This window comes from Cyprinodon tularosa, unplaced genomic scaffold, assembly GCF_016077235.1.
Source record: "Cyprinodon tularosa strain WSP-4 unplaced genomic scaffold, ASM1607723v1 ctg6, whole genome shotgun sequence".
NCBI classification, from domain to species: Eukaryota; Metazoa; Chordata; class Actinopteri; order Cyprinodontiformes; family Cyprinodontidae; genus Cyprinodon; species Cyprinodon tularosa.
Window position 1 is genome coordinate 732015 of NW_024039340.1, and position 16704 is coordinate 748718.

Consider the following 16704-nt stretch of genomic DNA (forward strand, 5'->3'; position numbering starts at 1 on the left):
CACAGAAATCAAATTCATCTTCTTCCACTGGATCATCCTCCGTCTCTTCAGAGTTAAAAAAGGTAAAAGCAGAACAGGCTGCTGCACGGTAACAAGGTGCTGCATTGAAAGAAATACATGCTTTGCAAATGGAGGAAGCAAAATTGAAGGCCCAGGTCTCTGTATGAGGTGTTTGCAAGTGATGCGAGCATCAATAGGTAATGTGAATGCAAAGGAACTTGGAGATGCTGACATGCTCCATCTCAGCATTGTTGATGTAGAACAGGAATTCTACGTCAACAGAATTGTTCCTTAGTTCTTCCTGATGATCAGAGGGAGGTTATTTTCCAAACACCAAATGCTCAGTGATTTCACCTTTCTGCTTTAGGCACTCATTGTTGTTCTTTTTTGTTTTATTTTTTGTTAACAAGGCCCAAGATCATGATATTGACAAACATGAGAATAACATTTGACTTATACCTGGCAATTCAGTCATAAATGAGAGATTGGATAGAGAACGCAGCCCTGAGGTTCACCAGTGCTGAGAACCAGTGTGGAGGAACTTCACTTCTGGCACTAAAGCAAGAGAAGCAAGGTGGTGCTCAAATATGACAATTTTATTACCCCTCACTAGGGGTGTAAATAATAATCGTTTTGTATCGATGCATCGATCCAACAGCCGACGATCCGATGCATCGATACGTCCGCAAGAGAATCGATTCATGTTTTTTTTTCCTCCGGTCTATTTTTATCCATTTGCTCCTGGACGTAATTCTCCCTCCCGTGCTGCGGTGGCGCTAAACCTATTTTACCCTCCTACCTCGCTTCCTGGTTATACTCTTACAGCAGTTTGTTGCAGTAAGCTTGACACAGACATTTTTTATGTATGCTCAATATTGAAGCGTGGTCTGTGCTACACTCTGTGGATCTAGATACGGCCGAGGCGGCGAGGAAGTGGGGGCGAGTTTAGTCCGACGACGGAGGGACATGAGGGCCAAAAAGAGCGGAGTTCCAGGTGGAAAAAGGGTCCCAGCGTTCTCGCGCACCTCGCTCTTTTAGCGGGTCAAACTTCACGAGTTGTTTTCCGCAATTTTGGTCATAAAAACAAAACAAGCCGGCCTCCTGTCTGCGGCACTGTTTGCGGTCAGCTACAATTTGGGAGAGGAGCAGCGGAGCGTCTGTGGAGGGGGCAGGGACGTCTGGAGCCGAGGTATTTCATTGCACTCATTGCACTGATTTTGTGCAGTATTTTCTGATGCTAAGCCTTGCAGAATCTATACCGCAGGGGTACTATTATTTCTCAGTGAATGAGGTTTTATTAGGAATAGATGGAGTGCAACTTCTCTACTTCTGTTATTTTCTGTAGTTTCTCAAAAAACAAAAAGCATAATGATATTACAGCTTTCATTGATTTATTTCAAATTTGAAACATTGTCTAGCCTGTAAGGTATAAAAAAAAAAAAGAAAGAAAAAAAAAATGAACCAATTAATCAAATCGAATCGTGGTGTATTCTTGAGTATCGAAAATAAGCGAATCATTGGGTCAGGAAATCGATACTGAATCAAATCGCCATGATAGGTGTGATTTACACCCCTACCCCTCACTGCAATCCTATCTCAAATTAAGAGCAATTGACTTTCTAAGGCAAAGTAAACATATATGGCAAATTCAATTAAATACCCTCAGCTTATTTGATTCTAATAAACAGACATTTCCAATACCTGGAAAGGCAATATACACTCAGATGGGTAAAGATAAAGAAGTGTGGAGACACCAAAAACATAATATCTCTGTCCACAGGCTGTTTCAAACATGAAGGCATATAAAAATCCATACGTGAGCAGCACGCAGTGTAGACCTGTCTGTAGACCATTCTCTGCAAGTCACAGTGGAGAAGAGGGCAAAAAAAGACTATAACAAAGCGACCTTGGACTTGGCCAAGAAATGCTGTTGAGATCAACATCAATAATTCAGCAGTAGAGTTGACACATCAAAAAAAATGAGAGAGAGAAAGAGAAAAAGGAGAAGACAATACCCACTGATTCTAGAGTCATCTAAAATTCATGCATGCATCATCGTTTTCATGAATATTCATTAAGAGATGAATATTTAACTGTGGCTCCTATGGAGAAATTAAGTTCATCTTTACACTTATCAATAATTTGTGGGGCAGGTGACTTTCATCATCCAAATAAATAAATCATGCCTTTGTTCAAACTGCCAGGTGCCCAAAACACACCCACCTTAGAGATAGACAGAAAATAACAAAAAAAAAGTTTTGTGTTTATAGCTATGTCTGAGAAAAAAATGGGGGGGGGGGAAGCACCTTTACACTTAATTTAACCCTCATGTTTACATCAATTTGAGGTGTGAATGTTTAAACAGACATGTTTCTGTGGATGTGACGTCAAGTGCATCCATGTTAAATGCATCCAATTTAGCAACCTAGCAAACAATTGAAATGTCCTATTCAATTAGGGCTGGGCGATATAGAAAAAAAGCTTATCGATAAAAAAAATGCATATTGATCGATATCGATAATTATTGAAAAGATTTGAAACCATATTTTATGTGCAGCTCTGCCTGGACTTTTTATAATATTGCTAAATGGTTTAATTTTAATAAAAAACACAAACACAGACTTCGAATTAAATCTTTATTTAACCAACTTTTTTAACCATAACATAATTGTTTTAAAGAAAAATAACTTAAGAGACCTGAGTTATGTTATTAAATACTGACAAAGAATAAACTAAAGTGACCAAAATAAATATAACAAATAAATAAATGCCCCCCTCCCCCCCACCACCGCCGCCCCCGCCCCCGTTTCCTGCTTTAACCTGAGTTATTACTTTGAAGTTTCTGGCCCCTCAGCATTTTTATCTCAATTGTTAGAACTACGTGGGAAACTGCCCAGAACTGAAAATATATATATATTTTCCGAAGATTCCTCGGAGGAGAGTCGCGGCGGGGCCTACACAGCTCGTACTCCTGCGGGTGTGAGTGGCTGAGATGATAAAAAAAAAAAAAAAGTTGGTTGTGTTACCAGACTTCGTTTACACTGGTTCCCTACACATTTTCCAGATGACTGTGGTTTGTTTTTTGTCCGACTTGCCATGACCGAAATACTGCCAGACTGCCGAACTACAAAAACCCTTCTTTGGAACAATTTCCTCCGCCTCTCCTTGCTGCGACATCTTCATGTGCTCTGTGTTATGGTTTGAGAGGGCGGCGCTTGGTGACGGCGTGCCTGGGTCCGCGATTGTGATTGGTTGGGAGGAAGCAGTGACTAGCATAAACCTACATGCTAGGCTACAATGAGAAGTAAGGAAAACTGCGTTTCTTTTTTATCGAACTTTTATTGACCCTCTTTTTTTCTATTGCGCCACACGTCTATCGATCAATATATGTCGTTATTGAATTATTGCCCAGCCCTGTATTCAATATCGATTTTGTAGATAGTCAGAGGCAACTGGCATCCATTTTAATTCAGAAACCAATAGCAACACCAAGTATGGTGAAAAGAGTTTTTAAAGAATATTTTCAAATACGAGCGCAGCCTACGAGAATGAGCAGACGAGTATTGGCCTGTCCCCCACTACCTGAGAGTGGACATGGTATGCTAAAGCCATGCTCGTACGTAAGACACCACAGACAGAGCTATGAATATACTTGGAATATGAACCATCCAAAAGAAAATATGTTGTATTGCTTAGACAGATGGCAGAGTTGGGGAGTATTGGCCTAGTGGTTAGAGCAGTACGCTTGTGCTCTGAGAAGTTTGCAAGTACTGAGTTTGATCCCACAGCCTCCACTTTGGGTTCCTGAGCAATACCCTTAACCCCACACTACTCCCCAAGCGCCACACAATGGCAGCCGACTGCTCCCCAAGGGGATGGGTCAAAATGCAGAGTGAATTTCCCCATTGAATGACAATTAAGGGATTTACATTGACATAATTTTGACATAATCGAGGAGAGACAATAAAACAGCAGCACCCTCTGCCAGTGTTGCCAACTTAGCCTTTTAGTCGCAAAATTAAGCACCTTTTCAGACCCCTAAAAGCACCAAACTCTGTCCTCCCGAGTGAGACGATCTTAAGCCTGCCTCCCTCCCTCTTTCACTGTCTGCTGTCGTCATGCAGAGTAGGCTGCCTGTGCTTGCAACAGAAACGGCACACCTTTTCACTTTGAATGTGGAAAGCTGCTACTAATCCTGCACTAGATTGCAAAATCAAATCATGAAAATCTTTTCAAACTGACATAGTTGTGTCACATAAAATAACTGCATTTTCACCCAACAGCCTCATTTTCTCCCCATTTGCTCCCCCTTTTTCTATGTGTTTTTTTAAGCTGGATGGCAAGCAACCAATTGCTTTTTACTGTATGCCACCAATTGTTATCGAGTGAGGAAATAATGGCAGAATTATATGCATTTTTTTTTTTACTTGTTTCTGTAAAAGTCTCAATAAAACTCATCTAGATTAATCTTATAGTAATCTTTGAATTTGTTATATTTAATTATATTAGATTAAACTGGCTCATTTTGCCTAAATGGATTCATAAATCAGAATTAGAATTAATTTAATAATTTTATTTCTTGCAGTGCAACTGTTTACAGAACAGAGACAAATAAGATTGTAAGTACAAATAAGGGTAAGAATTAAATAAGATAAAGATAATAATAAAATAAGAAAAGGATGTTATGTGTGTGCTACCTAAATAATAAGTCTTTGAACACGTTTTTCAATCTGATGTTTCTCGACATCAGATGTGCAAGCTCTAACCCCACACCAATATTACACCTGTTATAAACCTTGGGTTATAGAAAGTCACATCATTTATTAAAATAATCCAATTATAGCTGCATTTTTCATAATTTTTTTAACATAACTTAAAAAACATGAAATGAACAAAAACTAAACTTGTTGTTCATGGGATGTCTACTGTTACATGTGAGAGTCTTGCTTTGGCCAGGGTGAGGGCACTTTTAAAGAATAAATAAAATAATCTAACACAAGCAATGTGTTCATAATGGCTGTCATGTGATGTTGATAAACAGGAGGAGTTTTTGGGAAAGTAAACAAAAAAGAATAAATTTAATTAATGAATTAACAAAAATAATTTCATTCTGGGGCTCTTAACCAGGCTTGCATTAGGGCTCATAGAACAGAAAATATGCCATTTTCAGCCCAACTAATATTACAAACCCTATTCAGAGACCAGCACCAAATACCCTAAATAATCATTCTATGACCACTTTAAAGCAGAGAAGCTGTACAAGCTAAGAACAGGGCTCAAAACTGGGCTCCTTCTGCCCTGCAAAATGATAAATTCTCACAAAGAAGTTTATCTTACTTTGAAGAGGTATTGTCTCTGCTCTTCTGACATCATCAATTGGTGGCTGTCAGTTACCATAGCATCCATGTCCATCAGCCAATCCCACAGTTCCTGATACTCTGCCTCGAAATCCTGTGAACTAACATAGAAAGAAAGGTTACTGGTTCGCATTATTGTAATTAAAAACCTTTGCATACGCTGATTACTGTTTTATTTTGCTTGGATAAGTCTTTTACTTTCTAATGTTGTTTGTAGATAAAAAAACATCATCCTTTTATTTTGTTTTGGCAAATATAATTTATGTGTGGAGTCATGTTAATAAAAATTAAATCAAACACAATCTTTAACTAACTTGCCTTTTAGATTTTCATTTTAAATCTAAACGATAGTTGGTTGTTTTTGAAAACCCTAGCCCCACCTCTTTCATGTTGCAATAAGTTGGCTTTTTTTTTTCTCACTCCCATCCAAGCACAACTTTTTTGCATTTGGAAGCCCTTTTTAAAATCCAGCACTGCAAAATGGGAATTCTTCCATTTCATAATTAATTGATACATACATGTGTCTGTATGTGTGTGAATCTATGGGTATGTGTAAAGGACTAAAGAAAATAAAAGAGATTCATGCAAATAAGTTGCCTCTGCCAAGGTCTTCAGTTTGGAACAGCTGAAGATAAAAGGTTTGTGATTATTTTCAGATTTTTAAAAATATATATTTTTTAGTTATCACCCAAAGAAAAGTTCAAAATTCAATTTGGAAAGTTTTGTTGTTTGGAAAGACAGTTAGATTTAACCAAATGTTTAATCATGACGGAACTGCAGAGAACAGCGTCAGCATCTAAGGTAGGAACCTCTGCAATTCAATTCAGTTTATTCATATAGCGGCAATTCACAACACATGTCATCTCAAGGCAGTATACAGTTCACCAGATCGTAAAGTGAAATTGATTAAAAGTTTTTTACCTAAGGAATACCTGTTGATTGCATCAACACATTGACTTAAAGGCAATCCCTCACAACAAGCATGGTTGTAGCGACAGTGGAGAGGAAAAACTCCCTTTTAACATGAAGAAACCTCCAGCAGAACCAGGTTCAGTGTGAGCAGACATAGAAAAAGAAGCAAAGATACAAAAGGCAACTGTAAACCAGCTCCACAGGCCAGGAAACACACAGCGAGGCAGACTAGCTCCGAGCCAGCTCCCATGTCAGAGGATGAAGAGAGCACATCCAGCTAGTCACAGTCAGAGAAACAGGACTACACTGAAAAACAGGCTGATCTCAAACATCTATAAACAAAGATGGTGATGGCAGCAGCACAGGTGACATTTCTCTACAGGATGGTGTCAGGCCAGCTACTATCTGATGGAGGATGACAATGAACATTTGAGTGACTAATCTGGTCTTATAGTTCAGTAAGTGCCCAGAGGAGGATGTTGGATCCAACAGGCCGGCTGCCAAGAAGACGTGGCCGGCGCCGCCCAGAGAGTCCTAGATGCTGATGTCCCAGGGGTCGGAGAACAGAGCCAGGAGATCAGAGGTGCGAAGAGGTACTGAAGGTAAATCCAGGATGGTGTCAGGAAACAGTTCCAGATTTGGTACACAGACAGGCATAAATCCACAAGAGTCCAAAGACAGGGCAGGCAAACAGATCAGAACAGGGACAGGCAGACTCAGAAGTCTACATGCAGAACGGATCATGGTCAGGCAATCAAAAACAGGAAAGCTAGAGAACTCTCACCAAAGGCTTGAATAATCTGGCACTGATGGCTGATTGAAGGCTGGTTAAATAGAGGCTGAAGCAGATGGATCGGATGAACAGTAATGAGAAGATAGGAGATAAGCGGGTCAAGTAAATGAGTAATCAAACATCTACTTTTGTATCATCTTTTTTCTGCTTTCTATTTTTACTTTCAAAATTTTTATGCCATCCAGTATTCTCTCTTGCCTTATGCAGAGTAAAAGCAGAACTTTTCGGGGTTTTTAGTTTTGTTTTTTTGGAACTCTATTCTTCATCTCCAACTTCCTCCACCTTGCTATTTCTTTCTTCTCACTAGTCCATGTCAGGTTTCTCTTCTGCTTTTCCTTTACCTTTGTTTGTCTCAACTCTTTTTACAAGTATATTCTTCTTCCAAACAATACCCTTTAACTATCTGGATCTACTCCTTTCTTCACTTCCTCCTTCATCCCTTTCACAATCCCCCTCGACACAGGATCAAATCTAAAATGTATGCTCCTAGAACAGAGGCCTATTGCTCAAACGCACAGATTACTTTCAGCCATTTTGCTAAGGTGTGTGTGTTTGTTATTTATATATTCTCTGCCTTTCAGCCTCAGTGGCTCTTGCCAATGACTCTCTCAACATTTGTAGTGAAATTGAGTGGAATTCTCTTGTCACCAGGACAAACACTTTGACAATCTGTCAAGCCTAAAGCATCTTCATGACGATTTGCACACAAGCGCTATCAGTGGTTAAAAGTAATGCACACACACTTTGTGTCACACAATCATTGAGGGGACTTCCCATTTACTTACATTAATTTCCCATTCATTTATATGGCGTAACCCAGACACTTATTCTAATCCTAACCATTATCAACGCATGCCTAACCCTAAAGCTAGTAGCCTAAGGTTAGGGTTAGGCAACTCAGTTCACACCTTATACTGCATTCACACCAAACATGATTTCAGCAGCAAAAAAGGGCCTGCTTCAGTTTTGATACTTGTCCAAATTTAGTACTGATGCACAGCATCTTTGCTGCTCTAGCTGTCTGTGGGTCTGAGTTGAATTGGGTGAAGCTACCCTCTTCTTTTTGCCTGTATTTTATACAATGGCAGATGAAATCGAAAGAGTGGCTTGGCTTATTTTAATGAATGAACGCCATCGTCTGGCACCTCAGCGCCATGTCGGGATTCACCACATAATTCAGATGCATTCAGTTTGTGAGGAGTTTTACCATCTAATCCAGGAACTCCAAGCTGATGAGGGTAGCTTCCAGCGCTACTATTGTTTCACCTGAGCCCAGTTTGATGACCTGCTGACCTGTTTTGGTGCCCGCTTCTCCTACCAGGACACCAACTACAGATGGTCAATTTTAGCTGAAAAGTACCTGTCCATCTCTCTCAGGTTAGTGGGGACAATTAAAGAAGTCTTGTTGTTGTTATTTATTTATCAGCTTAGTAATTAATTATTATTTACTCGCTGTAATAAAGAATAATCAAGGTCTACTTCAGCAAAAGTGTAACCTGCTCAAAACAATGTATAACCGGAATAAGATGTTTAAGACCCTTATATCAAGGTATTTTTTTTAAATACAGTGATGAACACACACATATACACATACTCGTTCTGTCATGTGTTGACTCCATGTGTTGACTCCCATTAGCTTCCATTGATTTTCAGTCATTTTTGACCCTTTCTATGCCCTAACCCTGAATCTAACACTAAACCTAACCATTACCAATGCATACCTCACCCTGACCAAGCGATACCTTAGCCCTAAACCTAACCATTAGCAAAATAGCATGTCAGGACTAGCCAAATGTCCTCACTTTGCAACAACTTTTCCTCAATTTGATGGTGAAATTAGGAAAAAAATGTCCTCCCTCTGAGAGCTAGACAGGTACAAACACACACACACTCACACACACACTCACATAAAAGTGATTAAAGGCTATTGTTGGGATCTGGAGATCTGTCCACCTTTCTCCAGCAGAAGGCGCCCTAGGTCTCCTGGAGCTGAAGCTGACTACCACACCTGCGGCTGATTTGCTCATCAGGGAGACCAGCATATAAGCAGCGGCAGGACTACTCTTCAGTGCCAGAGTGTTAAGCCAGTTATGGTTAGCAAGCCTGAGCCAACCAGCCTGTCTGATTCTCTGAGTCCACTGAAAATCTGACTTTGAACCTGATCAGTTCTTGTCCTCTCTGTCTCCTAGGAAGAACCTGACTGAAACCTGGAGCTCTGGAAGAGCTTCCCAGCAGAAACCTGCCTGCCTGCTCTCAGAAGCAACCTGGAGATCAAACTGTCTGAACCTGCCTGCCAGCTCTCAAGAAGAGAACTTGGAGAAACTTAAGGTCTGAACTCTAACAAGTCTGAAGTCAAGCCCTGTCGCTGCCTAGCCCTCTGCCGCCTCTCAGTTTCGGGACCCTTCTGGTTCCCACCCTCTGCCGCTCAGCCAGAACCTCTGAATAGGTACAGACCTGCACATCATCTCAGATACTAGATCATAAGCTTCCTGGCTAACCCAACTGTCCCTCTCTGCAGAGAACCCTGTGTGACCAGTTCCGGATCTGTTCCCAGCATCTGTCAAATAACTTTGTGGTTTTCTAAATAAACAGTTGAACTTTTTACTCTGACTGCGTGGTGTTCTGCATGTGGGTTAGGAACCTAAACCCCAACATGACAGCTATGTTAAATAACACATGTTCAGTTATCAGTAACAATAGGGCTGTCAGATTATAACTGTCCTACTCTTTGCCACAATATAGATTGCAGTTCTTTTTCCACAATTAACATCAAATATGTTTGTTTTTTTCTTGTTTACAAGAAATATATGTGAAAGGGGCCCTATCTTTTTGAACAAACTTAAAGTTTGCTTAAAGAGTAAGGACTAAGTTGTTTTCTGTCATGGTTTTGGCGCTGATGGTTGGCTTGTTCCATTTGCCCCTGCTCACCTGTCTAATTGGCCCCGTGGCTGGCTACCGCCGATCTGATTCACTTGGTCCCCGTAGCTATTCATTCTGTTTGCTTTCCTGCCATCAGTAGCAGATTATTTGAGCTGTTCGGTGAGAGTAACCCTAGTGTTCTGATTATTGTTCCGATTTTCCTCTTTCCTGATTACCTCTTTAGTGTTAGCACTGGGGGGCATGTAAACAGCAGTAATGCTAACCACACTAAACTCTCTGGGCAGATAGAACAGCCTGCAGTTAACAGTCAGAAACTTGATGTCTGGAGAGCAGAAGCTGGCGACTGATCTAGCGTTCTTGCACCAGCTGTTGATGTAAACACATAGCTCACCACCCCGAGTCTTACCGCTTAGTTCTTTGTTCCTATCCATGTGGTATACAGTAGCATTAGCTCCTCCAAGTCAATAGCATTGTCCGGTATTGCTGGACAATTGCTGGTATTGCAGCCAAGACTCCATCAGAATTATCCATTTTGTTATCCTATGAGTGGACGTTGGAGAGCAGGATTGATGGAAGCGGAGGTCTGTGGGAGTTTCTCTTTAGCTTTGCAGTTATCCCCCCGCTGCAGCCTCGCTTTCTTTGTCTCACAAATCTCTTCCTCCTACCATTATGTTCCGCTGTTGTTTTGTTTACATCCATCCGCCCATCCATCAGCTTTTTAAACGGTCAAAAATGTCTGGATTTTTGTGACCATAGCTCCTGCAGGCGTTGGCGTTCATAGATGCGGGTTTGATGTCTAGTCTGTATCGTATTAAGCAGGATATTTTGTGAAATTATCGAAATTGTCAAGAGGAGCGTTCTTGGCCGCTGCTTTGGAGCGCCTCCATGGCCAACCATCTATTAATTCTTGATGGTTTGGTATCTGAAATCTATAGGATTTATTTAAAATGAGATAGATGTTGTAGGATGAGACAGCCATTAACTATATTATAGCAGCATTAATTAGACCCCTAATATATATCCTGTGCCAAGCTTGATTTTCTATAATTTAATTTTATTTTATAGGAAAGTCTTACACACTAACTAAAATATATTAGTATTAATTAGTTTGTTTTTTTTTGCCAGTTTCAGGCTAGCAGTAAACCTTAGATTTGAGGACCAAAAGTTTAGCTATGTGAAAGTTGGAATTACCTCTGTGTTTCCAAATGCTATCCTCCTTTTCCTTTACTAGGTAGAAGGAACTAAATTGATTTCCTCTCTTCCAACACCGGGTCTTTCCACGTTCTCTCTTCTTCCTACACCTTCATGCTACTTTGCACATTGCATGTTCTCTACATCCTAATAAATAAGAGCAATACAGATAAGATGAAGCACAAGAAGCGAGCAAGCAGTGTTTCCTTCCCTTGAAGCAGTGTTTCTCATTTTGCAGTGAGCAGAAGCGCCGTTACTGACTTAGACAGATAAAGTAGATACAACACTTGCACAGATTGTTTTCACTTGTCATCTGTCAGCTTTTCACTCCCCCTCCTTTCCTCTCCATCTTTTTTGTCTTGTTCACACACCAATGTTAACTAAATGTTTTGTCAAACAGTATCTCTCATGGGGTCGAAGACAGGAAAACAGACAAATCTGAAAGGAACTAGCGATCTGGTGCCACTGTTGCACTGGGTTCTATGCTGGGATACATACAAAGCATTTGAAGTGCCAACTTCTTTTGCTGTTATAACAGGCTGGTGGAGTGTGTAGGAGTGCTACAGAGAGCTATTTTGACACTGAGTCACCTAAGAAAATTTGAATTCCAGGAATCTATTATAATGTATTGTCTGTAACAATCTAATCACAATCTAATCACTATCAGACTCTTCAAGATTGTTACAAACTATCAGCACAACCAGCCCAGCCTTATTATAGGACTCCTGCTTAGTCATCTGGAAACACAGGGTAACTAATTGGAGAACGACGTGTAAATTCCAGGCAAACAAAGAGTAACTGAAAAGGAACTAATGGTTGGTTACCAAGTAGACCAAAGAGGAACTATAATGAAAGAGTATTAAACAGTACATATCAGGGGACCACTAGTTCTTTACCATAAAAATAGAGTAGAAATTCTAAGTGTTGGTTCTGAATAAACCCTAAACATTTCATCACAACTTACAAGAAGATAGATTACTTATAACCAAATCATTTCCTAGTAATCATTTATGGACACCACTGAGTCAAGCATTATCTTAAGTGTTACTAAGGAACTATTATTCATATATTTACTACCTGACCATTATCTAAAGTAAATTTAAACATCATATCAAGTAGTTACTGAGGAACTAATTATTAGCCAGTCAGTATTGTACCAATTAGCCAACATTGTTGTGTACTGTTAAGTAAGAAAAGTACAAAATTAGTTGACTATTATATCAATAATCCATCAGTCCCATTGATTGTTTCAACTTTAACTGTTTCTATCTGTTTTCTGTACTGCTGAGCTCCAACCAGGGGTAAGTACATTGTTTATAAAAAAAGAAATAATAATTGTGTCCGTCCAAGACATTTCTCACTGTATTATCGTTAGGAAACCAGTTTGTGTGGGTTGTTTGTTTGTTTGTTCTCTCTCCACCACCAGGTGGTGCACTGTCCTCATTGGGCCTCCCTGCACACCTGCGGCTCGTTGGTTCATTACTGGCGGAGTATTTGAGCAGTGGGCTTTCACTACCTCAACGCCAGAGTGTTTGCCAGTTTTGGGTACTCTTGCAAAGCTGAGATTAGCAGAGTCTAACCTAGCTTTGTTTCTCTGAGTTTTTTTGTCTTTGCTCTTGTGAAAACTGGATACCTGGACCTTCTTCCCCTGGAAGGAATTACTGAGTTAACACTGAGCAGGGGAAAACCTCCACATGATCCGTTCAAGTCCCCATCGGAAATCCAAGTTACAGTCCTTCTCATTACTCCTCTGGGTCCAACGTAAGTCTACCTGTCCTCTCTCCAACAATTTCCCTCTTCTCTGGATAATCCCACACAGACTGGATTCAAGGATTCGCAAGAGCCCCCTCAAACGTGAGTCCCTCTCCAGCATAATTCAAGCCACAGTCTCATTTCCCACGATCCCTGAACTTATCTCTGTGATCTCCCCTTCAGACTTTCCTTTTCCAGTTCACTAGTTCACTGAGTTCCAGATCCAACCTTCATTTACATTACTTCACATAAACCTGTTAAACTTTTCACCGTGTTCTCTGAGTGGTTTCTCTGCATGTCAGTCAGATTCCTTAAACCGATTATGACAATTATAAGCCTGGAAGGATGGGAAGACTTGAAATGTTCTATGACTGTGAACACAGTGGGAAGCTTCAAAACATTTAATAATAAAACAAACAGAGACAGAACAGAATGTGAGCTGCTGTGGATCTGCAAATACACAGCAGCTGCGGGGGAAGGCGGGGCACAACCCATCACTGGCACTTTGGTTAAACAGTTCAGTCCATCCTCTCAGAGGAAGGCAGGATCCTCACAAACAAGATGTGGCGCGGAGCAGACCAGAGTGTCCCCATTGCAGCAACCACATTGAGCAGGCAGAAGTCAACCAGGTCAGGGAAACAGTTCAGAACAGGGCACTTCTGAGTTTCAGGAGTCCATAGCCTGACCAGGGGTCAGGGGTCATGGGATACTCGCATCTGCCCTAGGAAGGGAACATCTGAACAGGAACAGACAGATCCAGGGTCCCATGAATCCAAGGAGTGTTGAGGCAGGTTCAGAACCCCATGAGTCTAGCAGCGAACTCAGGCAGACACACTCGGATGGAAACAGGCAGGTTCAGTAGTAGTGGGGCAGAGACAAGACATAGTACCAGGTTAACTGCAGAACTTAAACTAGCTCCCTCCTCTGTGTCAAAACATGAACAGGGCTTGTTTAGGGAAATAAGAGCAAAGAATACAGAACTTTAAACTAACTCACCCCACACCGAGCCAAAACAGGAAATGGGGTGATCAGTGGCCAAGAGTCAGGACAAGATCAGGAGACAACAAGGCAAACACTAAAACCCTCTCAACCCACTGATCTCCAGGGATGAGGACATGGACTATGGAAATACCTAAAACAGACTAATGAACAAACATCATCAATGATCTGGCCATGATAGCTGGGCTGAGCTGCCAATACAGCAGCAGAAGCAGGTGGATAATATGAGTGATGATTAGAAACTGGACAGAGCTAGGCAGGTGAGTAAAATTAACAATTAGGTCAGCTATCAGGGCAGACCATGACAGAAAAAAGGAATTTTAGTTCCATAATTACACTATTTATGGAAACTCGCATGGATATCCGGTTGCACATGCACAAATGAGCTGATGGCACGGATCGGCTTCCGTGACAGATCAGATAGTGACGGGCGCCGTTAAACTTTCTTCAAATGTTGTTGATATTGTTTTGGCACCTCTGTCCTTCCACATTTAGATGCATCCAAACCTTGTTTTGATTGGCTAATAAAAATTGTGTGACGTATGTGACATTAGATTAACACAAAAAGTTTTAGTGAGTGTGATGTCTGAAAAAGTTTTTGTGGTAAGTGGGATTTTTCTATCAAAATTAACAAACTTTGGTCAGGGACCTAAAATGGAAGCTTTATATTTGTAGTGTTTTTTTAAACACTACAAATGTTTAGTTTCCATTTTTTCTAATTAATACAAATCATCCTAAATCCAGGTCCCTGTGACACACAAAGTAGGCTATATATACTGTAATATAACGCACAGATGAAAGTTGATGAAAAATTGAAACAGCAATTATTTTGTATTAGTGTATTCATGTACGTACACATACATTCTGCTAGTGAGTGATTATCACTAATATGTATAATCTATATTTCTATATTATATTGGAATAATGTAAATAAAAAATGGAGTGTCAAAATAACCGTATTACCAAAAGAAAGCATGTTTGATGTACTGTTATTAAATGCTGCTATGGATGGACCGGAGACCTGTCCAGGGTACACCCTGGACACCTCTCCCCCGTAGACAGCTGGCACCAACACCCTTCGCGACCCCACTTGGGATTAAGCGTTTCAGAAAATGGATGGATGGATGGATAAATACGGCTAATTCAAAATTTTCTCTTGAAAGAGCAGATCAGTTTCAGATGCCACTTACTACGTATATTCATTTTTTTGTGTTTATTCGTTGATATTATGTGAATACTGATGATGAATTTTATTATTATTCTTTTTTAACAATTATTGCCAAAACTTAACATTTATTTATAACAATACCAATAATTAAAGAGAAAAAAATAACATAACACAAAGTGATTTTTGTCTTACCAGGTGATAATGTTATCTCTAACCCTCCTTGAGGATGAGGGGCAGCACAGGTTGCCCAGTTTGACTGACATGGTCTTTAGGGTATTTTCCTGGATGTCACTCTGAGTTGAAGTTTTCTCCATCTAAAGAAAACACAGGACAAGAATAAAAAAAAATTAATCTCCCAACATTCTCTCCCAATGTCATCATTATCATGGATGAACATGTTAATTCCTTTTAAGATAAAACCTCTAACATAAAGGTTTTAAAATAACGCTCTATGATTTCAATGGAATTGAATCAGTCAGCAGAAAAACTAAAATGCCCACCCCACAACACATAAGGCCAACCCAGAACGGAATTAACTGACTTTTATGATCGAAAACTTTTGGATCATAAAGGTAAATAGACCTGCATATAATCTGCATAAAACTGTTATGACACTTACTACTGTAAAATGGATCGTAGATGAAGCAGGTAAAACAAAAGTAAAATAGGACCAATCAAGAAACCTCAAGGTACCCCGTATTTAAGGGGCTCAACATAGGTTGACAGCGTTACCAGCTGGATAAGTGGGATATAAACATTTTCAAGACTGTGCCTTTAATATTAAAGATTGATTACATCGTCACAATCTAACATGTCAAAGTATCAATGAGTTCATTAAGACACAGAATAGTAAAATCACCAGAATCAGAAGTTAAAAATACAGTATTACAACAACCCAAGAAGTAGTGTTGCCACCTGTACTTATAGTTGTAATGGTACTCATTATCCTCTATTTCATCAAGGACTCTGTCACAGGGGCAGCAGTCTCAGCAGAGACTACCGGGTTTAATTCCTCCAGATGCCTCCTTCAGTGACATAGTCCCTATAGCATGTCTGGGGTCATCCTCTGGGCCTCTCCCAGTGGGACATGGCTGGAACATCTCCCAACGGAGGTGTCCAGGGGGCATCCAAAAAAGATGTCCGAGCCACCTCAGCTCACACCGCTCTATAGGGAGGAGAAGCGGTTCTACTCTGAAACTGTCTGAGCCTCTTGCGAATGACTGAGCTCTTCATCCTATCTATAAGAGACAGCCCAGCCACCCTGCATAAAAAGCTAATTTCAGCCTCTTATGTCCGGAATCTTGTTCTGTCACTCATGATCTAGTCATCATGACCATAGCTGAGGGTAGGAAAACAGGCAATAGATCGGTGCAGCATTTGCATTTAAGCAGCAGCCCCACCAATCCATCTATCGATGTCATGCTCCACTCCAGGACAGGAACTCAACATATTTGAAATCCTTCACTTGAGGCAGGAGCTCTCCTCCAACCTGAAGGGGACAAGCAATATTTTTTACTCAAGGACCATGGCTCAGACTTAAAGCAGGGATTCAAAAAATTCCAGCTACTTCACACTTGGCTGTAAACCAGCCCAGTTCATGCAGTAGGTCTTGGCATGAGGGTGCCAGCAGAACTACATCATCCACAAAGAGC

The 16704-nt window shown here is 40.5% G+C and overlaps 1 protein-coding gene across 2 annotated transcripts in view; it reads right to left on the reverse strand.

Annotated features, from left to right (window-relative positions):
• The window catches only part of akap6 (A kinase (PRKA) anchor protein 6), a 212192-nt gene that overhangs the window by 77575 nt on the left and 117913 nt on the right, over positions 1 to 16704 (reverse strand). Inside the window, exons 12-13 of one of the 2 annotated variants that reach the window (XM_038307063.1) lie at positions 15245 to 15368; positions 5338 to 5458 (exon numbers count right to left, since the gene is read on the reverse strand). In XM_038307063.1, coding sequence (XP_038162991.1) covers positions 5338 to 5458; positions 15245 to 15368 — 245 coding nt within the window. The remainder of the gene's footprint in view (positions 1 to 5337; positions 5459 to 15244; positions 15369 to 16704) is intronic. The other variant, XM_038307061.1, reaches the window with a different exon arrangement.